The 24,056-nt window shown below is 42.3% G+C and overlaps 1 protein-coding gene across 3 annotated transcripts in view; it reads left to right on the top strand.

Annotated features, from left to right (window-relative positions):
- Nucleotides 1-15,985: 15,985 nt before the first annotated feature.
- hth (homothorax) overlaps nucleotides 15,986-24,056 on the top strand; it is a 286,555-nt gene continuing 278,484 nt past the window's right edge. Inside the window, exons 1-2 of one of the 3 annotated variants that reach the window (XM_046610599.2) lie at nucleotides 15,986-16,265; nucleotides 16,938-17,978. In XM_046610599.2, coding sequence (XP_046466555.1) covers nucleotides 17,964-17,978 — 15 coding nt within the window. In that variant the 5' untranslated portion in view covers nucleotides 15,986-16,265; nucleotides 16,938-17,963. Of the gene's footprint in view, nucleotides 17,979-24,056 lie in introns of all 3 variants that reach the window. The other 2 variants (XM_046610598.2, XM_046610600.2) reach the window with 2 other exon arrangements.

Raw genomic sequence — 24,056 nt, 5'->3', positions numbered from 1 at the left:
TTCGAAATAGAAAATACGATTTTTCAGGACTTGATGAGAGTGTTAAAAATGATCGTCTTGAAAACATTTATAAATAATCGAGCGGTTGAATGAAAAATCTGAAAAAATTCGGATTCCCGTTACAAAATTTCGACAATTGCGTAAAAAATTTCGAACGAAATCAGAAATGGTAAGGGCTTGAACGCTGCTCGAGTTTGCACGGAATTTCCCATACGCATATTCGCGTATCATCGAAGCCGTGCCATTACAAGAACCGTACAGGAGGCAGCAAGCCGATCGCTGCTGCGCTTTGCCATCGCCGCGGTCATAAATTATGTTCTCCTCGCTGACAAATTTTGCAAGTATGTATTATACCCGTGGCATGGGGGTATACATACATACACTGATTACGTGTACGGCGATCAGGGGTTTTACGGCTAAACCACGCGTAAAGTGTGTCGACGATGAAAGAATGCAAAGACTGTAATGCGTGATGATACCACGTACGCCACGCTCTCATACCAAAGAAGTGTGCGAAAGGACTGTAATGAGAATTATCGCAAAACGAATCGATAAAATAACTTTCACCCGATCAAGAATTCCTTCGAGGTACACTTCTGTCATATCCTCTTTTTCTACACTACCAGATTGTAATAAGTTCGAGAATAATATCACAAGATCATCGACTCTGTGATTCGAAACGCGCGCAAGATTTCATTCGTAAGTTGTAAATAAATTAAATACATCATAGAATATTAAACACACGATTGTAACGTGTCGGATTGCCAGTTGAAATAGATTTAATGAAAAGTAGTATTATACAGTTCGTTAAATTGCTGGCCTCTCAAGCATTTCGCATTTATAATCTCGCCAACACGTAGGTATGAAATTAGGTATGTACCTACACGTACATTATACAGCCCCCATCACAATCGACGACAGATCGAGCGATTGATTGTCTTTGATAGTTCGATTGCAATTGGGAAAAGGATTCTTCTTCGTCTTTCATAATTTATTTACCGCTTAAAAATTCCGCTTTAATACGCCAAAGAATGAGAATTGGAACTACAGCTAGGACGATTTTTGTGCTTGCAGGTATAACAACGCGCATTGTAAACCGAGAGTAGAAGCTATAAAAATCCCCGCCTTAGTTTGAAAACAAACGATTTATCTTTTCTGCACCAGTGCAGCAGCAGGTTGAACGCCAGAATCGCGGCGCACGTTCTTCCTCCTGTACATGCCTGCGGTAGAAAATATTGCTCGCTGTCATCCGAAGCCAAGAGGCGAGATTGCTCCGTCAGATGCTGCCGCTCCACGGCCGCTCCGAGAATCAAACGAAGCGGGAGAATAACCCGAATTCCATTTCGAAACCCGAGTTCGTTTTCTTGAAAAAGATAGAGATTTTCGATCGGCTCGATGTTTGTCCTCCCCCCCCCCCCTTTTTTTTTTGTAGAAATTCTGTGATACGATTAGTCGCACTATCAACCGGAAGCAAAAACATGCTGGAAAATAAATGGGGTAAAAAATGTTTGGAACGTAACGGAGGCGGTTTTTTTTCTACGCAATTCGTGCCAGGTAAAAACGCTTGTTACTGCAGCGAAATTGCAGCGCGTGTCAAAGCGATATTCGGTCGGTTATTGCTTATTATGACGATAAGACGAGTCATAAAACAAGGCAGTCCGTCAGAATGTCAAACCGTCGTAAAGTCTGTTATGGCTGTTTCGTCATTCTACAAACGAGGGGACGGGTTGTGGATTGTTACGACGTGTCTTGACTCGGATGCAACGCGTCGATTGTTGCAGGCTAGGGTTCAAGGTGCATCGGGTATACCCTGGACCGCAGGTATACGTAAGAGGCATCCCCGCCTTGTTACAGCGACACTGTGACTCTTCCAAGGCGTTGAATTAAAAGTTAGTAAACTTAACAAGCTTAACGGGAAACCCCGCCGGGCTTTACGAGCATCCAAAATTTACAAGGGTAACATTCAATATAACGATTACGTGGGGAATCGGGATGTATTCCGTATACCTTGTACACATATTCGTCCAGACTTCGTAACTTGACGCAAATGACTAAATACCGAACCCCCATAACTGTTCAACGAAAGCTCGCTTCTCGTACGCAATAAATTAGAACGTGCGGCTATTCGAACTCGGAGAACCCGCGCAGGACTCCGTCAATAAGTCCTCGTCACACTCGGGATTCGTGCGTTTATTTTTTCTGTTGTTTTTTTGTTTTTTTTTTCAAGTTTTTTTTCCGTCGAAGATAAGATCTCATTCACCGCAGGGTATAGGTATTCATCGGTAACCTGTAGAAAAATTTCCGAATTCCCATGCCGAGCATTCCACATCTTTCTTTGTAAAATCTCACCGTTCTCACAATGTATACTAAATAAACATTCTTCTTTCGTTCGGTTATTTATTGAAACAAGTTGAACAGCTTGTTTTAATTCGCTGTAATTTTCAGAAAAAATCCTCAACTCTTTTAAGCTTTCAAAGGTGATTCATTTTCATGGATACTTGAAGTAATTCCGGTGTTTTTAGGGTTCCGTACTTCTAAAGACAAAAACGTAACCCTTATAGGATCACTTTCTTGTCCGTCCGTCTGTCAAGATCCTTTTTCTCAGGAACATGTAGAGGTATCAAGTTGAAATTAATGTCAAATACCAAAGTCTACGCTCCCTTGAAATTGTAAAAAATTTAAGATTACAAGTCAACGCAGTCAAAAGCTACGACCATTTACGTCACATATTTTGATCAAATCAGAACCTGTAGGGTACTTCCCGTTGACCTAGAATCATGAAATTTGGAGAGAAACAAGTTCTTAAAGAACAAGTAAAGGAAAAAGTTCGAAAAACGTTAATTTGTAATTATATCACATCAAAAAAAAAAAAAAATTCAACTTTGTACGGAACCCTCAGGGCTTGAATTCTTTTTTTTTCTTTTAATCGTTCCAACGTCCCAAACGAACATGATAATTTAACAATCGCTCTGCTTGAGAGGCTCAAATTAATAAAAAAAAAAAAAAATGCAAAACACGTAATTTGTCTTTTCTTCCGAAGGCCCAACACTGCAGAAGCGAAACGGCACTGCAGTTCCGCAACGAATAGAAAGCAGGCATTACACGAAAGACGCGATGAGCACGAATTAACACCCTCCGGTTATTTTTCTTCCGTGCAGGTATACGTATACCTGAACGAGGCTAGAAGGTTCGGATACGTACGCGGATACACATATAGACGGCATATAAGTTTCGGTAGGGCGGCGTTGAAAGAGGCTGTCGATATTTGACGCGATAACGTCTCCGAGGAGCGTTCAGCCGCGCTGAGTTAGTGACTAACTGAGTGACTGACTGACCGAGTGACTGAATATCCTCGATTTGTCGAGAGAGACGCGCGCGAGGATCTTAGAGCCCAGTGGGTCGCCGTCCTATCGCAATCTTTCTTTTTCAACCGAGTTCCGACTCGACGCCCCGCCGCATCCCGGCAAAGATTAATAACGTCCACGAGGTGGATGCACCTAACACCGGATACACGACAAGCAAATCGGACAGCCGCCACATTAACGCCCGTCGAACACTTGTCATCTCTTCGAGACGCGTCGGCGTTAATTCGACCTTCTTCGAGGGGTGGAATCGGTCGCGATCATCGACGACGCGAAATTCTCTCCTCGCAAGGCGATTTTTCTCTTATTTCCTAGGGCGAAGGAACGACGGCCATGTTCAAATTAACGGTGTAATTAGTTTAGTTTATTCATATCTCCGTAACCGTGAGGCACACAAAAATTTTGTACAAAGCCTTTTTGTAGGTGACACGATTATCCGTAACTTTTATTACGGTAACTTTTAGCGCTGATATCAGGTAGAAATAAAAAATTCACACCGCAGGTATAGAATGGACAAAGTGTCCGAGCACAAGTTTTTCCAAAAACAATTACTGAATCACAATTTTGCATTATATACAATTCTCGTCGAATAATTTCACGTTTCTCTCTATGCTGCGAAGATGATTCAGTCCCGATCACGTCCCGATGGTGAAAACTGAAACCGGAAGCGGAACCGAGTCAGGGGGAAGACGGGGTCGAGGAGGAAGAATGGCTGGCGTTAAAACCGAAGAATAATGGAGGCACTCCGGCGCGTCAGTCCGCGGCAGTTAAAAGGGCGCTGTTTTATCGGGTGTTTACACCGCGTGTATCTTTTTCGGTAGGAGCGATCCGGGCGAGCTGGGCCGCATCACGAACCGTGGGTCCAGCATCGACGAAGACCGATCGCCGGGCTTCGCCGGAGATAACTCAGCCGTCACTCACCGTCAAAACAAAACATCGGTCCGGCATGAGCCGGGACAAAAAAGTGCGTCCCTACCGCGACTCTTGCGGAGTTGCTCCTTCGGGGTAGCGCCGTAATTTAACCTCGCATAATCTTGCGCCCCGGGTTCGTCAAACTACGTTACAGGTGGTACACTGCATGGCTGTGAAAAAATTTCGTATCAATTTAAAGTCGCATGTTTATGCGACTGTTGGTGAATGTTTGAAGGGTAAAATTTGAACTCACGAGTGAAGGAAAAGGAGTTGAGAAGTTAGATCGTAGCTACTCGAACCGAGGTTCTGATTCTGCTCAGTTTTTTTCAGCGGCACTTACCGAACGATGAATCAGAGGTTACGGAGAGTAGAAGTGTTCCATTGGAACGGATGCATTACCGAAGTTAAATGCGTGAATACCGCAGGTCGTGTAAATCAGGACGCGTTACTCCGTCAGTCCGTAAATAGGAACGCTTCATCAGCCCCGAAGGCCTTCCCGACTACAAGGTATAAGGTACTGGATGGAAGGGCTATCGTTGGATTGAGTAAAACCCCGCCGCCACTTAGCGCGAGACTCGCAGGCCGGTTTTTAACGTTCCTCGGGAGCGTTGTGGAAATAAGCACCGTCATCGTTATCGTCTCGCCGCCTCTTTCCTGCATCTGCATCCCCGCGTCGCCCTCGAAAATTCAGGTCTTGACGCACAGGACGAAGAAACGGATCGAATTGGACCCGCACGGTCCGCAGGTGCAGGACCAGTCGAGGACTCGTCCATCGGCAGTGACAGCCTCGTTAACGAGTTATTAATTATTCGGCAGTCTCGAGGGGTCATCCAACCTCGTTACCTATGCCGATCGAGGAGGTGAGCCGGAGACTCTCCGATCCGTCGAGACGCTCAGCGTTTGATTTTACACTGAACGCGCGTCGGCGAGAATTAGTTGTAAGCAGCCAACCAGAGTGAACTTTTGCCTCGACGGTACTTTTTTATCTCGCACTTCAATGGCCTCGAGATTCGACTTTTTCGAAAATCGGCACAAGTTGTTACGCAGGGCTGGTTATTACCGCGCGGCGGTCAATCACGTGGAAACGTTGTAAACCTGCAGAGAAATGGTTAAACGTGTGAATGACCTAGCTCCGGCATCTCGAATCCCGGAAATTTATTCGAACTTCATCCGGAATGTGTTCGACACTAAATATCATGTCACATAATTTCTAGACTCAGCTTTCAGCATCGAATAAATTTCGCATAAAAAGCACTTTAATGGATGTTTGTTGCGTACCACACATCAGAATCGATTCTAATTATAATGTCTCAGCATCGAATCTTATCTATTTGATATGACCATTACCGTGTATCGTGAGATGTACGCTTCAAAAATAGTCTCTAAACTATCAGAAGACGCGTGCAATGTCAATGACCTTCCCTCAATGATTGCTGAAATTAATATAGATTCGGTTTTTTCAGAACCAAACCTCTCGCACAAGAACAGCGATGTTTAAATTGACATTGATACTCAGAAAATACTTTTCCTCGACATCTTTTACACCCTCTCCTAAGTCTGTCTCCTAAATCCAACTGCATTCCGGATAGTCACATGTATGCACGTACATTGTACATTAGGGTGGATCGCCCAAGAGAAATTTTTGTTTTTCAGTGCTGCTTCCTCATAAAACTGTTTTTTACGATGACAAACAAATCCTCTGAAAACTTGAGCTTGATAGGATAAGGTTTAGAGGTCCCGCTTTCGAGTTTTCATTTTGAAATAACTTGCAGAAAATGCTCAACTTATCTCACCGTCGATCTCACACGAAAATCGCATGAAAAACGCACAGAAAAAATATCAAGAGACCCTTTTTCTAGGCAATAGTATTCGGTACAAAGATGGTCTCCAGATTTTTTCTTCAATTTTGCATACATTGAGAATAATTGTGACTCAAGACTGAAAAAATAATTCAATAAAAAATAATCGTGTCAAATTCAAAGAGTCGTTTTTCATTTTCGTCCATATATCCACGGGAAATCGATGGTGAGTCGGGTCAACCATTTTTTTCTTTTTACGTGTTATTTCATCGTAAAAACGAAATCTCGAAAGACCTCTGAATCTTATCCGATCGAGCTAAAATTTGCAGCTCATTTATTTTCCATCGGAAGCAACAGTTATATCAGGAAGCAGGAACTAAAGAAAAATATATACATATGTTTTTTTTTTTATTGGCTGTACCACCCCATCGTACGTACGTACCTACAAGGAAAAGTTCGGGCGGTCCTGTTGCAGGTAGGTTACAGAGCTACGCAGGGAGGCTGGGTAATTCAGTCCTTTAAGAAAATGTATGGGGGCAGTCTCGCTCGAAATGTACCCAAGCGGTCTACCGTCAAGATAAATGGGGCATTACCGTCAGCAGGAGGCGACGAGTTTCCGTACGTACGTACCCGCTACCTGCGGTCTCTCCTCCTCCTCCTCCCTCTCCTCGCACACACATATGCGTTCCTCCTTATTCACACGACAGACCCGGACCGTAATGAGAGTCGTGGTGACCCAGCTGACGAGACGTCGAGTCGAGCTTCCTCCGTTCGCTCCGCGGGATCAAGATGCCCGTCTTCGAGGTTAACGCTCATGACACCGCCGGCTCAAACAAATCGCTCCAAAAGAATTTAGAACGCGTAATTTGAAGTGCGCGAGTCTGTCTTCTCGAGAACGGAGGACTCTCTTCGTGGTCCTGGTTACGTTTTCGTATTTCAGGCATCGGTGTACTGGTAAAAAAAAAAAAAAAAAATTATCGGTAGCAAATTTTTCACCAATCTCTTCTACCGCGCGTTCTAATGAATATTTATATATGATGTTTTCTCCGAACGATCCCCGTTGACTATTGATTTACCATTTGAAGAAGGTGACACTGCGAAAAAAGGTGGAAAAAATAAAATGCGGTGTGAACTTTTATAGAATGTATTTTGGTATCAATCCAACACTATTTCATGTCAATCTAAATAGCACTTATCGTCCGTATCTAACACTGTCTGACGTTCGAGATCTGAATCGACTACGAAAATTCCTCCACGATTAGTCCACAACGGTGAACGTTGGGTCGATTTTCGGACAGAAGAATCAAGTCCGCGACGCGCGTAGGTACCTAAAAAAATAATTCAAGGGGGTTCACGCGCGCACGGCGTCGATCCGGAGCTTCGATGGCCGCGGTCTGCGGATGGGGCACATAAAAAAAGCGAGGAAAGAAACAAATAAAAAAAAAAAAAAAACAAGAACATTCCAGCGGTACCTGGAGGACGCGGACGTAACGTACGAGCAGGTAGAGGCGCACGGGCGCGTTACCAAACCCTGGAGGAATGACTGGCAGGCGGGTGTAGGAGGCCTGCCGAGGTCGCGGGGGTATCGCCTCGACGAGATCAGCTCTCACCCGGGCTGCAGGTCCTGGATTTCGGCCCCCTTGGCTCCCCTCGCCTCCAGAGGCGTCTTCTTCGAGCGAGGATGATGCATCGTCTCGACCCCGAACGGCAGTCGCTTCGCCGTTCTACGTCCACCCCTTCCTTCATCTGCAACGCACCGTCAGCCGAGGGTCAGGAAGTTTGTGCGGTCACCGATCGGCCTTACTTCGCATTGTCGTTTCGTCCTGGTGAAGTTGGTGCCATTTTTGCGCGTCCTTTAGAAAAATCAAAAATGTCGCTTAGACTGTTGGAAAATTCACGATGCGGATAAAATTCCACTGCACCGATTAGTGGAGAAAATTAAAGATCATCGGATGCAAATCGCACGATTCTTGACACCGAGTGGTTTTCATTGACACGAAAATGGTGTGGATTTTTATAGAATGTTTTCGGTGTTACGTTTAACACCGCGTTTCTAACAGTGATATTGAAACTTGTTGAATAGGAATGGCGATTGACTTGACTTGAACCAGACCAATGACTCGAACCATCATTCGCAGACTGTACAAGTTTAGTATAACCGTTTGGTAGTTTTAATACTTTGTTTTATGCGCCAGTCGTTATCCCGATAGCAAACGTGGACCACAAACTTTTTATATTCATTTACAACCGTGTTTGGTGTTGAGCTTGTGGATCGGTGATTGCGATTTGCTAATAATTAGCGTGTTTCAAAATTGTTTCGGTAATTAACGAATTTTGATCCTGGTTCGTGAATAATTAATGCGGCAAATTGCCGAATGTCCGTAGAAAAGTACGAAACAGGGTAACGCTATAAACATATAATTTTACGTGTGTGGTCTGATCGGCGCCTCCTTATATCGGATTCCAATCATCCCGAGGCGGAAGATTAGCGAACAAGTTCGGGTATGGATAGGATATGCAAAATTGATCGAGAATCGTGTCTTTTCGCATCTCATTTGCCCACTTGTATTGCGATTTGCAAAATTATCCTAACTATTCGTTGTATAATTTGTAGTCAGCTTCAACATCGGAACTTGTTCATCCGAGCATATAATATTAGATTTGAGTTGCAAATTGTTATGCGTTAAAGACGTACCGCGTTTCGATAGGCAGCGGATAAGGATGAACGTGGACGAGAACACCTATAAAAGCAAGAATACGACGGATATTTACGATCGCAGGACCGTTTGACTCCTTTCTAACATCAACTAAAAAAAAGTAATCTGAAAACACACTCTCATTAACACATTTGTACAATAATTTATTTCCTGGATCTGGATTTAACAAGTTTTTTCACGAAGCTTGGGAATAATGATTCGCGTCGCGTTGTCATTTTTTTTGTTACACGTCTTCTTTTCGTCACTGAATTAAAATAACGTTATTCAAACAGTTTTTCGCATTTTAGAAACTATCGAGGGGAGACTTCGGCGGAATTTTTGCCAAAATAAGAATTTTTAATTCTCAACCGATTGAAAAAAGTCACATGACAAAACCCTTCCACCAATTTTTCGATCGTGGTAGTATATATTATGGGCTTTGAAAAAAAATTTCAACGCCCCGTAGGAGGCTAAGGTTTTTGATATACTAACACAATCTTAAAGATGGTGAGAAGGGATTTTTTCAACGATAATTTTCAATCGATAATTAAAATTTCACCGGAGTATCCCCTTGGAATTGAACGATTCCTCTCGTCTCTGCATTTTTAATTTTTTTTTTCTTCTTTCAAATACCGTTTACTACTTGTTAACTTTGATGTCACCCGCAGGACGAGAAGTCTAATGTAATTCCGCTGCCGAGTCAATATCAAGGTTGAAGACTACGTTACATGTCGACCAGATTGGATGGGACATGGCTGTGATGCGAGCAGCTAGTCAAACGGTTAAGTGCATTTCGGAGTCGTTAACCTTAACTGATCGTCGTTGAATAAATTACACGATTTCGAGTTCTTTATCGACAGTTGTCGGCAAGGATATACAGTTAACGCTGGCACGTTCATCATAGAATAATAATTATTGTTTTTCACGTTACTGCAAATTTTTTCAACTTCCCATTTCTCTATTTTCAGAGAAACAAGGAAGTTGTCGTAATCATTCCGAAAATGAAAAGTCGACTTTTCGCTACATCTCGACGTTTCGAGGTCTAGAGAATCTAGGGGACGTCTGTATGCGTGCATGTGTTTCATCAATTTTATTGTCCTACGATATCTCGAGAACGAGTTACCGGATTTCAATGATTCTGGTCTCAATTGACACAGATTTTCTAAAATGATTGGATTTCGGCTTTGATCAATTCGGTACTTTTTGAATTATTTAAATAATAAGATTACAAAGAATAAAATTAAACTGACGTTAGCTTATGAGAATGAATGGACAGAATCGAGTGAAAGTTGATCACGAATCTAAAGTCAGAGTTGCAACATTTAAATTTGGGGTATTCAATACATGCTGAAAAGAAAACTAAAAAGATTGGGATTTCGATGAAAATTGGTACTCGAAGGTTTGTTTGGTGGCTGATGGCGAATCTGAAGTTAGATTTACGAAATCCAAAATGGCTAATCGAATAAAGTGGCAAATAAAATCTAAAAATATTCGGAATTTTGACGGAACTTGGTGAGCGGATATTTTTTGGGTCACCGATAACTACTGCAAAGTCAAACTGCCAGAATTTGTAGTGGTGGCTCCATTCTGGTGGTTCAAGATGAAAATAATCGTCATATTTTCACGTAACGTGGTACCTGAGAGCTTCTAAATCGTTAATCACGAATCTGAATTTCTCGTTCAAAATTCAAACTGGATACGAGTATTTTATTTTTTCCTGTCAACTCATGGAACCTGCACTGTGGAAACGGAAAATGTGGGGACCGGCTCACGGGCAGCCTAAACCCGGTTATTGTTTTATTTTATTTTCTTCGCACAAACAGAAAAGTGATATCAGCGAATTATTATTATCATCCAATTAACACCAACCAACCATTGAATGTTCAACGTTGAATTACTGAACACAGTTTGGAGAAACAGGTAAAACTTTTCACGGTTATTATACGTGTTGCACCGTTAAACGCGTCCGGAACATAACCCGGCAACACGAACACGGTTGTATAGGAGGAACCGAATGGGGGGTGATTATAATTCCAGTTTCCCAAAATTTATCCATTAATCGTTGCGTAAACGGTGCGCACATGGTGTTTATTGGTAAATAATTCGTCCCCGGGGTCCGAAACTATCACGGATTAAACCGGGCGCCTAATATCCGGGCGGATACGTTTGAAGACGAGCTTTTTACGGGCGCTCGTCGCTCCTCGCGTCGAATCTTGCAAGCCCGTGCGGTGCTGCCACCCGACGACGAGATCAGACACCGTCGTACGATATCTCCTTCGAGAAATTTTACAGGTGAGAAGGTGTGCAGCAACGTGAGTAAATAAACTCATGCATTCATGGGTATGTACGTCATAGATGCGTGTAACATTTATACCCCATTGCATTGCAAGGTATCGTATACCTGCGATTTGCGCGTAACCGGGCTCACAATTTGCACATTGTGTAATACAAAGCGCGTAGAGCTCACATGCCGCCGGGTTGGCAGATTAAATTTAATATACGAGTAATTTACTACGATCGTTATAACACCCAGGTGTCACTTGTGGCGTTACATTACCACCTTACGTGTTCAGGTACCTCTACGTTACGCAGACCCAGGCCTCACTTTTCAGCTTTACGTGTTCACGCAGTCACGCTTGCGATCGTGCACGAGGTAATCTTCGCGATTCCGCACCACGTAGGCACAATATTAACGCTCGGGATACAATTCGCGAAATTTTGCCAGTCCCAGACGCCGCACACTCTAGGCCGAATTCAAAAGGAATCATGTTTGCCAAACATCCTAGGTCTATCTTATACTCCACTATCTTATACTTTCTTACTTTTAGCTCACTTTCTCCGCTACTTATTACACTGTATATGCTGCATATCTTCCAACCACGGTTGATGTGTACAGGGGACTTGTCTCAAATTCCACAATAAATCATTATTATTAATGTTATTATTATTATATCGGACGGTTGCGATGAGAACAGTTTCACGGAATCCGAAGCGATGGTAATTTTGCTCGGGTTTATACTGGGTATAAGTTATGCACGGTTGGAAATGAAACGTCCCATCAGATCGACTAAAATTTTTGAGTAGTATTAACCATTTTTAATGTATTACCGAGTGAAAAAACGTGAAAATGACAAGTAAAATGTTGATATTGAAGAAAATTTGAAATGTAACAAATGACACAAATGTAAAGTGGATCTGCTGGGAAATTACAGGTATGTTTAGTTAAATTTTTCTAACAGAGGTTAAGGTACGGGGACACCATACAACAGTGTTCCACGGGTGTATACCACAGCCTGGAGAGTTTTCCCAGCTGATTTTAGTGCAAGTCATCAATTTTACGAAAAGGTGTGCGTACGCACAGCGCCGGGGTGAAACGCCATTGTGTGAGTTTCGGATGTTTATACATGGGGGCGAGCACGCTTTGCGGTGTTAAATCGAAACATACATCCCAGGGTTTCTCGCGTGCGTGGTCTACGTAGTACGTATCGTAGCGTACGCGCGATTCGAGTAGGTAGACGGGCACATACCGTGTAGACGAGTTGCGGATTGCGAGTATACCTACATCCTGTAACGTCGTTCACGTATCCACCCATCGTCGGTGTGGCCGTGACCCTCTGTATGTACACGTTGTCGAACCCGGGTGTCGGGGTGTCGCGTTAGGGGTGGTGATCGATCACGGGGTACTCGCCCTTGGTCTCTCATTCGCGTCACCCGGTGCAGTGCGAGACTCCGAAACCAACCGCGCGCAACAAAATCCTACGGATCGTGCCTGCGTTTGTACCTACGCGCGAAAACAACAGTTTCCTTTTTCGTTCGGTGATTAGACAGCGAATGACGCTGGCGACGACTCTTAACAACCGGCGTTTATTGTTGGCCGCCGGAACTGTGCGAGCTTAACTGCTCGAAGATCCGCACGACTCGAGAAGATTTTCCGACGGCGAGACTTCGAGCTCCGGAGAGCGATAGATTATGAAGAATGCCGGTGTGTGTCGGAGCTGATTGACGATTCGTTACCGTCATCGCCAAATCGATCCAGTTGTAAGGACTGACGATTCTCTGGCTTTCGATACTGCCTGTACAGAATTCTAAATTCATGAGAGTTTAACACCCTCGTCGCAAAAACTTTCAAACAAGTTTCAGAAGCTTCGATCCAACGTTTTTTAACACTGATATATCGTATTACCTACACGACGTGTAATATGCTCCCAGCAATTTTGTGCTACCGTATATATCTCGAATTTATTCTCCTTCGTCACGCTTTTGAATTATTGTAATTGGAACATATAAGACATTCGGATGCGAGATTCATGTTGCAAAAAAAAAAATATAGACGTATTGTCAGCTAGATCGTCGTAAAAGATCTAACTCGAGTTAGGCGTCTTCCTCAAACCGGCGATATTGCCGCTGTTTTCTCATAAATCGTAAAAATTATCGCGAAGCATATTTTTTTTCGCCCATCTCTTACGGATGCACATTGTACTATTCGTAGCAGGTACAATACGCGCCCACAAGTGGTTGCCTGCAGGATATAGATGAACGCAAATTCGCATCGCAATACGCGTAGTTTAAACCCATGTGCCTGCTTGTTGCAAGTACACCTTACAGCCGCAGGGAGAGTTGTCGAGGTACAAATCTATAAACATTCTGGAGCAGTACGTGTAACGTATTACAGGCGCAGGTTGCTACAACGGCGTCGATCCGCCTGCCGAGCTGCTAGTCTGCCCCTTGGCCATTTTGTACGAGCCTGATGGTAAACACGGAAATGGTTGATTTAACGCTCGGAATTATAACTTTCGAATATTGTAGAACTCGATGTCTATGCACGATGGTTATAATAAGCGGATTATCCGCGGACAGTTTGAGATGTGTTCGTCCCGCGTACTATTATACCGTGTATTATACATGGACAGGAGTCAACACACGCGTATATTCAAAGGAAGATACTACCTACGTATAATCTTTCTCGGGGTTCTTCCGTTCGATTCAATATACGTGCTGCTAATTGCGTAATGAATGATAATAGAGACCTGTGTAAAAAAAAAAAAACCTTTGAGAAAAGACAATTTACATTTGTTTCCTTCTATTATATGGTTAGGATATATAATAGATCAAATTATCCGAATAGATTACTTTACGGCTTTTACTTGATACAGCGACTGCATCCGTCGGCTGTAAAACGCTGCATTATAAACTGCGTATTCGGACCGAGATTATAAGTACCTACGCGATTTGTTTTATGAATTTATTCATATTTTTTTTTTCCAACCGCTAGTAAAGAAGAATATTGAACATATTAAAGCATTAAAGATGAATTATACCAGTGAAAATTGTAAATCACTCGGCTTGGTTTAATCAGCCGAAGAAAGAGGAACGCTGCGAAACTAATGAATGTGTACCGGCTGTATTGATAGATGTTCTCAGAATCGTTCACCGATTCGTACGCGTTCTGCTTGTCCTTTTTTTCTTACAAATATTCTGAATACTGTAAGCATTACGTCGGTCTAGACTTTGTTGTGTAAAATCCGGCGTAGCAGGTCTTACACACCCGTAAAATATCGTACGGGTTCCTGTGTACACGTTTACGTGATTCAGCGTATATAGCAGACGGCCGGAGTAAACAAGACTGGATAGATCGCACTCAGGCTTCAATCGCTTGGTAATAGCCGGTATACATCAATAATACATTACCTATAACAGATATACATGGTCATGAATGTAAACAGTTGGAATTTTCGAGGATCGAGGAAAACCTGCTCGGCAAGCTTGTTGATTCGAAGTAATTAACCACACACGGTGCAGAAAAAAATAATGTCCCAGCAGATCCACTAATTTTTGGTTTGGTTTAACCATTTTTTAATGAATTACTGAGTGGATAAATAAAAAAAAAACATAAATTAAGAATACAAATCAAATGTTGACGTGATAATTTGAATGTTAAAATCACAAAAATACGTGTCATATTCACTAACTGAAATGTAACAAATAAAACAAATATAAAGTTGATCTGCCGGGACATTATAGGTATGTTTAGTTAAATTTTTCCAACAGTGTCCAATAGCGTCATAATCATCCGTTTAGTATGTATTTGACAAATTCATTTGAACGCAATTTAGCAACGGCGATATTCAAAAAGTTAGGTATGCGGATATTTCATTAGACGAACAGATCCGTCAAACGTCCGGTGCAAGTTCCACGGAAAAAAAAAAAAAAAATTGGCGAGATTTTCTACAATCGATACGCGCGAAGAACCGTGCGGCAGGAGTAATTCGGACCCATCGCATTACCACGGGAAAAAGACTGAGCGACAGCCGTCAACTCCTCCATTCATCCCGCGCGCAAGCTTTCCCTTGCGACGGGCTGTGCGCGGATACGGTAAAACGCGCAATTCAAATTCTTACAACTTAAAGATGTCACACGACAGCGTCAACGATTGATTATACGTCGTGAGCCTCGATGAACTCCCGCGTAGATATACAGCGAATTGGAAATGGTGAAACTGAATCGTCCAAGATGGGAAAAACAACACAAAGAAACTGAACATGTAGAAAAGAAAAAATTGCGAGAGGAAAAAAAAAAACAAAAACTTTATATGTACCCATGCGTGTATCTGCTCCCGAAAGTCTAACGCGGTGTTTTTTTTTTTTACTTTACAAATTCCATTAATCGAAACGAGAACTGCAAGCGAACCGAAAAATTCCGACGGATCATCCTCGAATCAGGCGTTGTCGTACACGTGTAGGTATATACAACATGCGGTAAGAATATCGTCGCCCGCCCGTTTCCCCGTCCGACGTTGGTCACAGAGCGTCTCATCGCCGGATCCCGAGATGCACACCGAAGTGCGCCGGGGCGCAAAGTGAGGCGATCGAGGAGCGAGGCGCGTAGGCCGCAGGCGTGTGTTGGTGTAGCGATGGCGGTTGGTGAAGGAGACTCGACGGTCGGCCGTCGGTGGCGCCACGGTCGATGGGGGTCGGGCCGCGGAGGCATTGGACGTAGCGAGGGGGCGGGACCGTCGGTCTCCCTCCCCTCCCGCCGGCCGCGGTCCGTCAGCGCGCTGCCCTACCTCCACTACGTCGGTCGGCCCTCCCGCCGTTTCTCCCCCTCCTTCTCCTCCTCCTCCTCCGACGCCGCCGGCACCTTCTCCCTCCCTCCCGCCCCTCCGCCCCCCCACTCCAAGGCGAAACGCGGCGGTGATTGACAGTTGGCGAACGACTGCGGACGGCGCAGGATCTAAACGTTAGGCGCTTCACGCTCGCTCGCTCGCTCGCTCGCTCGGTCGGTCGGTCGAACGAACGGGGACGGATCTCGCTTTTAATTCTTCTTCACGGTGGTTTTTTTGAAACACGCATCCTGTGTAATATACAACCTGCACTAGTTGTTACATACGCACCGCAGCTAAGGCACGACTTCGTACGTCTTAAATTCACCTAGATATTTTGACGAATTTGGGTGCTGCACGCGAGTATAAAAGGAAAATTTGTTAAAACCGTTCACATGTGCGTACCCGCCGCGTATGTACATTCATAATAATAAATACAACAATAAAAATAACAAAACTAGTAACAACAACAACAACCAACAACAACAACAACAATAATAACAATAATAATAATAATAACAATAACAACAACAATAATAATAATAACAACATCACGATGCAGCGGAGGAGTGAAAATTCGTATCAACAACGGTAAATCGCACCGCTCTTCTCGGTCTGATCTCCAATTCACCTCCCTCGCACCCCCGACAACGCGCCCGCCCATCCATCCTTAACCCCTCCCCCCCCCCCCCCCGCCCCGCGAAACCGCACAACCTTTACGTAGGCAATTGTATGCAGTAGCGCGGTTTTCACGGTTACGGTTGAAATTCGCGCGTGACCGATGCATATGCGATGTTGCTGAAAACTACGTGCTCCTCGACACCTGCGTGAACGCATGTAAGGATATAGAGAGTTGCGGAGGATAAGGGGGAAAAGTGTTGAGGTTCTTTGTTGTTGTAATTATTGTTGTTATTGTTGTCGATGTCGTCGTGGCCGCGGTTACAAGTGGTAATAAAAACTACCCACGAATTACTCGGGGTTATTAATCGCACCGCGGCGGACGAGTGAATCATTTACGCCGGATGAATCGTCGTCGTCGTATTTATTGTTGTTGTAATTATCATTATAGCTGCAGCAGTATTATGAAGGATATACGCCGATCTACATCGTCATCTTCCTGCCTGATAATAACAAGTGATCCGGACGAGGTTGCAGTGATTATATATTTGTGTGAATGAGTGCGGTGCGCGCTGCAGGCCGAAAGGATCCGCGATTATATTCGATATCACAAGGCTGCAAGTAATCCAAGTGACAGTGCGAACACCTACGAGGATACATCCGTCGTTCTTCCTCGATCTTCGTCTCGTTCTCCTGTCAAATAATAATTCGCGTTCCGCGTGTGCTTGTGAAATACTATAAGTTCGACGTACCAACGTGATTTCGGTTCGCGTTCACGTAAATATCCCCGATTTACGCCGATTTAACAACACGCATCCGAGTGCCGAGGAAAAACGAAGCAAGCCAACGTCGCCGACGATCGGTTTATCCGGATCGACGCGTTGATCCGCGTGGCTTTAACGAACAAGAGAATCGGATCCGCCCGAGAGGCCGATCTACGATGCTTCGGGACTGACGATCCCTGAAACCGGACAGAGAAGCGACGCCAACGATCCGCACCGAGTGATCGGCGTTAAAGAAAGAGGGGGGGAAGATATTTTTTTTTTTATCGTTAAGAGAAGGCGAAAGAGATGAAAAGGCACGAGATCGTCGTCGTATCCTCGCAGCCTGTGGGGTGCTGACGTCTCCTCGTCCCTGGTTGTCGTCGTCCTTGTGGGGTACCTGCCGTATAATTTTAAGAAGAGGGCGACGATAACGAGCCGAGGATCCTGGTCGCCTCGCGAAATCGAGGATCAACGATTGCGAACCACTTGTAATCGGCGAAGCTGTTGTTTACTTTTCTTATCCTACGACGTGCCCTCAAACCGGAAGCTGGCTGGCCGGCCGTTATCATCCGGTTCGACTATCGCCGCCGCCGCCGCCGAAGGGCAGAGTAACAAAGTGTGAAAAGTGTCGTGTGAAGCTAGTCGCGAGTGAGGGAAACACAGCCGCTACGGTGGCTCAGCACGCAGAGTTCCCCGGCGCTGCCAGGGCGTTCATGGCTCAGCCAAGGGTACGTTATTCACTATTTGTGTGTCTTTTTCTCATATTGAGATTACAACCACGACCGTGATTCCCAAAAATATCAGGTGCGAGAGAGAGAGTCGAGAGATTTATAGGTGTGCAAAGATGATGTCGAGGAGAAGCTGGACTGGAATGACGAAGACGTTTCTTTTTTTTATTTATAATTTACGGTATCGTGCGGGGAAAGTTCTTCAGTTCGTGTTCGGGTGTAGTTTAACGCGATCAATCTGCTCGGAGAGATTGAGGAGCAGAAATTTTGCCGACCTTATAAATTTCGTTCAAGTTCTCGAGTCGCGGTAAAACGTGAATTGTTACAAGGTGTGATAACGATCTCGTGCGTTATGCAGGTACGCGAATTTAATCGCGGATATTTATCGTGGTTTGAAAATTCACTGCGTCGGTAATATCGTGGATTATAAAAGTTACACGCAAATCGAATCTCTCTTGCGCAGATTATATACGTATAATGTAAACCAACTGCAGCGGCCTCGGGCAATCATCTCGATATTGTTATCGTCCTCATGTTTAGCATGTATTCCGTTGTTCTCGCAATCATTCCTCGACTACTCGGAGTTAGTAATATAGAGTTATCGCAGTTATACACAAAAGAGTTCTTTACAACGATGTTAACATGTAAATATTATATACACGCTGTTAAACCGTTCGTGATGACTTTATATCGTTATTAGGTGTATATTATACGTTTAACCGTTCACCCCGTAGAATGACACTTTCGTTCTCGATTATATTAAAAATGAATTTCGTCGTCGTGTTTTTAAATTTTTACATGTACGTCGTACATAATTAGTACCAATGAATTCAAAACGAGAAACGTACGAGGCAGTCGAGCAGTAAGAATTAAAGAAAAAAAAATCATTTAATTAAAAATAAACTACCAAACTGCATGTATAATTCGAATCGAACGTAAGATGGTAGAAATATGAAGTAAAAAAATACGAAAGTTCGGCTTTGGAGATATTCTAGTCCCGAGAGCGCATGGTTGCTGACCGGTTCGTTGGAAGGGCACGCGAATTGCAATGTTTTCAGAATGTCACCATCAATCAGAATATCATAAAACTTCTCGCTTCATAGAATTTTACATGTCTGCACGGTGTACCATGTATACAACAGCCTGCAGTTAGACAACATTTGTGTAAAACTGATCGGCGGAAGCTGTGCTGTTCAAAAATTTGTAATATAGCCGATGCTACCGCGTAAAAACGCATGGGTTACGTACATATTTTGTTCTCGAGAAAGAAATTCTATATGCTAAATTTATTAATGAACAAGGAGCGAAATTGTGTTTCTTTAACTTTCCTCCCGCCACTGCCCAGGTTTTGAATCGCGCACGCCGGTAATTTTCCAAGTAAGGGAAAAGATCCGCGCGACAGTCTGCGACCTCGGTTCTGCTCTTTGAGTCGATACGGATTATTTAACATCGAAATAAGTAGCCGATTTTAAGCGACGGAACGGTACTCGATGCGTGACGCGATCCCCTGTGTCTGTGACATGTCTGTCTCTGTGTATGTGTGTGTATCAAATGCTACATCGGTTTCAAGGAATCAAAACGCGGAATTAAGTATCTGCGGTATTGTATGCGAAAAATCTTGCGGACATGTATTAGCGACAAGTATCGTCGAAACTTTTAGTTATACTAATCGGGATGCCGTGCGACGGAATATTCGATTCAATATTGTCCGACACGAGCAATTGCCGGTATAAATAGGCGAAGGGTTTCATTGAAAAACAATTGTTGTTTGTACAAGGGAATGGATTTCTGACGGGTATCGTATTGCGATATTTCGATGGGGTTTAGAATTTCCGGTTAACCGACGCTCGTCAGCCGCCGCATCTCTTCGGCACGATGCCGACGGGTGTTTCATCTGCTCTACCATCAACGAATCCGTTCTGCATTATATTTACACACTGGTCCAGGTTCTGTAGGACTCGTAAATCAAGGCAACCGCATCTTTCTCCCGATTTTGTTCCTGGCAATTTTGACAGGCGAAGTTGGAGCTTAGTCCGAGATAAAGAAAACGTCAGATCATTGTTATTGAAGCTATAATATTCTTCTTCATTATTATTTATTCTTGACGATTGTTATACTTGAATCTTTACAAATAATTGTTCGATTTTTCAAATATTTCATTTATTGTGGTTCACGGAATCGGTATATATTGTAAATAAAAACGAGAAAACAATTACAAATCCAGACGCTTGTATCATACAGGCACAAGACAATTATTCGCAAACATTTTTATTGAAAAGCATAATAACAATGATGATCAGAGGGTGGGAAATCATACTTTTAACGTTCATCTTGTAATCGTCGTCGTAGCCGAATAATCGCGTGTGAAAGTATTTCCTGTATTTCGTATAAGATATCGTGAATCTTAATCGCATCGATTTTAGAGTATTTTCTAATGCAAAAGTATACAGCTGAATAATAATTCGGCATTAGGCATACACGGCGAGAGTTACGCATTATATTAATATACCGGCATAAACGAGACGCAGCTTATATGTACTTTTGAAATGTTGTACGTGTTGAGAAAAAAAGAGAATGAAAAAGAAAAAAATAATTTATAACTATGTCTAGTGCGTATAGGATGAATTAGCGGATGGACTGATCGAGAAGTTGTGTCAATTTTAGAAATTATTCAAATCAAGCAGAATTAGATGGAGTCGAAAAATTGGTCACTTCAAAAGGTGAGACGCGATTTCAACTTTCTGTCTTTATAACGCGCGATGAGGCGTATGTAACTATAGGTGTGTGTGTGTGTATATATATATATTATTATATATATACATATATAGTGAATATATATATAGTGAATTGTTTTGATACTTTGATCGCTTGTTAAATAGCGAAACATGCATACTGCGTCAAAATTATACTCGAATATATTTTTTCTTTTAATGTTCCGATTAATTAAATAACAGAAACTTGTGAGATATTTATCGAACGATCTTTATAAATTTATTCAGCACAAATTTCGATTGTGTTGAAATTTGACGCAACACGATCATCGTACAAAAGCTACTCACCTTAAAAACAAGTATAAATATATATATATAATGAATTCCGGCGAATCGTGAAAAAATGTTGACATTTAGAGAGTTTACCGCAGTGTCGAAAAGTTTACTTACAACGCGTCTGTAAAATTATATGATTTTTCTTTATTTTTCGATGAAACATTACATGCACCGTTAAAATTTCTCGAGATCGCATAGTTGTAATTGTTTTGTGTCGGTTTTATTCTTTTTCTTTTTTTTTTTTTTATTTTGTTTAAATTAATAAACGACGCGCGAAACGAGCGGATTTTGTAGAAGTAGAGAGGCAAACCCCTTAATGAATAACACACACACGCAGCATATCTCTGTCAACGAACGAACATAAACGTGTTAAGCGAAGCTCGATCGGTGGCCGTAAAAATAATATATCGATGTAATTATATGATAAGTTAGTTTATCTTCGGGTAACGTATTACCAATCATTCACTAATTATAAATTAGGACGGAATTGAGGTATAATTTGTAATTACAAATGCAGCTCGTGTCCCCGTCTTCGCATTATGCCTCGCCTATATATGTTAGTACAATACGAGGAAGAATCGGTTTAACTCAATACCGATTCTCCTTCTTATTCTCCTCGGACGTGCATAAAGAGGAATAGCGCCGGAGAGGGAAAGAGAGAGAGAGCAAGCAGTGTCTCCTCAATCGGACGTATAGCACACATATTCGTATAGGTTGGTATTATGTACGCACGTTAAAATATTCCGCTCAGCTGCACGAGTGATATCTTCATAGAGGTCGTTCCGTGAATTATTAGCCATGGTTTTTCAACGGAATACGGAATTCGCGTCTTTTCCAGCTTCTCTCGTATTCCCGTGATTTTTCTTTTTCTTCTTCTTCTTCTTCTTCTACTTATTCTTCGTTGCCTTCGGTACCGAAATTTAAAACGAAAGAGTGGATGATGAATATGTAACGTGGAAAATAGTTTTCTCCATTCGATTTTATTTTCATTCCTTTTATAATCTTGTGCTATTGCCTGTAATTCTGATATTATACGTACCTTTGACACAATCGTTTAATTTTCATATTCATATATTCGTACGTGTGTTATTTTTGCTATTATTTTCAATGATTATCAGAGTCAAGTAAGTGATCATTTCGAATATTGATCCCGGGTTTGCAGAAAACGAAGAATTACTCTCGAGTTTTTTCTTTTCTTTCTTTTTTTTCTGTTTTTTTCTTTTTTTTTTTTTTTTTTGTTCGTATCTAGTTATGGAAATATAAGAAAACACTAGAATCCAATTTTAAAATAACAGTAAAACAAGACTGTTAGATATAAGTAATAATAATATTTTACGGGTGGGTTAAATCTGACATCTTTAGTTCATTTTTTCTTTTTCATAAGAAACTGGAATCCGCACATCCGCTTGATTAGAAGACTACCTATGCAATATATAACGAATGTATATAACCGATCAGCGTTATAACTCTAAACCGGCTAGGGTCAAGTAACTCATTATTAAAATTTTTCGTCCCAAATCGTTACACGGTGTTATGTAGGGGGGAGAGGTCCTAGTCATCGCACTTTTTACTCTCTGATTTTTAGAATTTTTTAACACGAAATATTATTTATGATTCCGATACGGGGCACTGTAGATGCATCCTTTGCGCACTTGGAGAAAGTTCGTGGTTCCGAAGCAAGTCTAAACATGGTTTTGCGAATTTTCAAAAATAAAAAAAAAAATGCGGCAATAACGGGTCAAAAGTGATGAATAATATATTATTATTATTTTTAATTTTTTTTTTTTGCACTTTTGTTTTCTTGTATTTGTTTTGGTGTAAGAAACTCGGGTTTTCACTATATATTTTTAAGCAATAATTCTATTCTTTATTGGATTTTTTTCCTGGATTCTACGAAACAGTCAACCTAGACACCGAAAACTCCGGGAATCGTGAGAAAATCGCCGGAGACTCCGAAAATCTCGAAATACTTGACCCGGACTCAGAAAACCACGGAGAAGTCGAAATGGGACAAGTTGTTGCGCAATTATTGTCACGTGCGACAACTTTTCTTGACCAGCGTTTTTTTTTTGAAAATGTGCGAATCTTGCCGACCCGCTATTCAAATATCAAAAACATACGTATCAAACGAAAGCGATAAAAATCATCTTTCCGATCATCTGATCGCGAAATGTCCCAACGCGGCGAAGAAAATGAGTAAAAATATATTTAGAAGATGGAAAATAATTACTTATCAGGTCCGATTTCAGTTTTGCAAACATTGAACTACAATTTCAATCTATAGCGCCGCTCGTTCCGACATCTAGCAGCGGAGGTTTGGACAAGTTGTGTGACAACTAGGACCCGTCCTCCCTATACATATATGTAAATGGGATGCAAAAATTTTAATACTTTTGCATTTCGCAAGATATTTGTGCAGCGATATTAATCGTAATTCTTGATTGTCGCGGATTCGAGTCGAAGATTTTGCTTTTCTTGACGACGTCTATGTTTTTATGTATTTTTAATTCCTCTCAGCTATTTTATACGTTTTGAGAAATCGCGTGGCTCATACGATTCAACGTCTGCAAATTATTTTATGGACCGATCTTTGCCAATCAAGATGACGTCTTTTTATTCGATCATTAGACGTTTTGTATTCCCTCTCCCCTCCCGTCATTTCGTTTATGTTTTTAGCATCTTGATACCGCTCCGATACATGCGTTTGCGTTAATTTTGTCCAATTATGCAAATTATCGTTTTCTGCTCCGCGTCTCGCCCGTGTAACCATTTAGTAAAATAGCTATTTCGAAGTTGAGACGAATTTGTTGCGGGTGATTTTTAAAACTTTAATACGTTGTAAACTCATCCAATGTCCGCCTGTGCCATCGAGTTATTTTTACAAAGTAAACTACCCTGTTCGGAGTAACGGAGAATGGGTTATTAATCTATGTGACGGATACGGGCACTGAAGAAAGCTGAACGTTCAGTATCGTAAGTTTGTGTATGTATATGTGTGTTTGTGTGTGTGTGCGTACAACATAGTTGGCGG

Source organism: Neodiprion pinetum, chromosome 2 (assembly GCF_021155775.2).
Source record: "Neodiprion pinetum isolate iyNeoPine1 chromosome 2, iyNeoPine1.2, whole genome shotgun sequence".
Classification (NCBI taxonomy): domain Eukaryota; kingdom Metazoa; phylum Arthropoda; class Insecta; order Hymenoptera; family Diprionidae; genus Neodiprion; species Neodiprion pinetum.
Note: the sequence above shows the minus strand (reverse complement) of the source record. Positions and strands in the feature narration are given on the sequence as shown.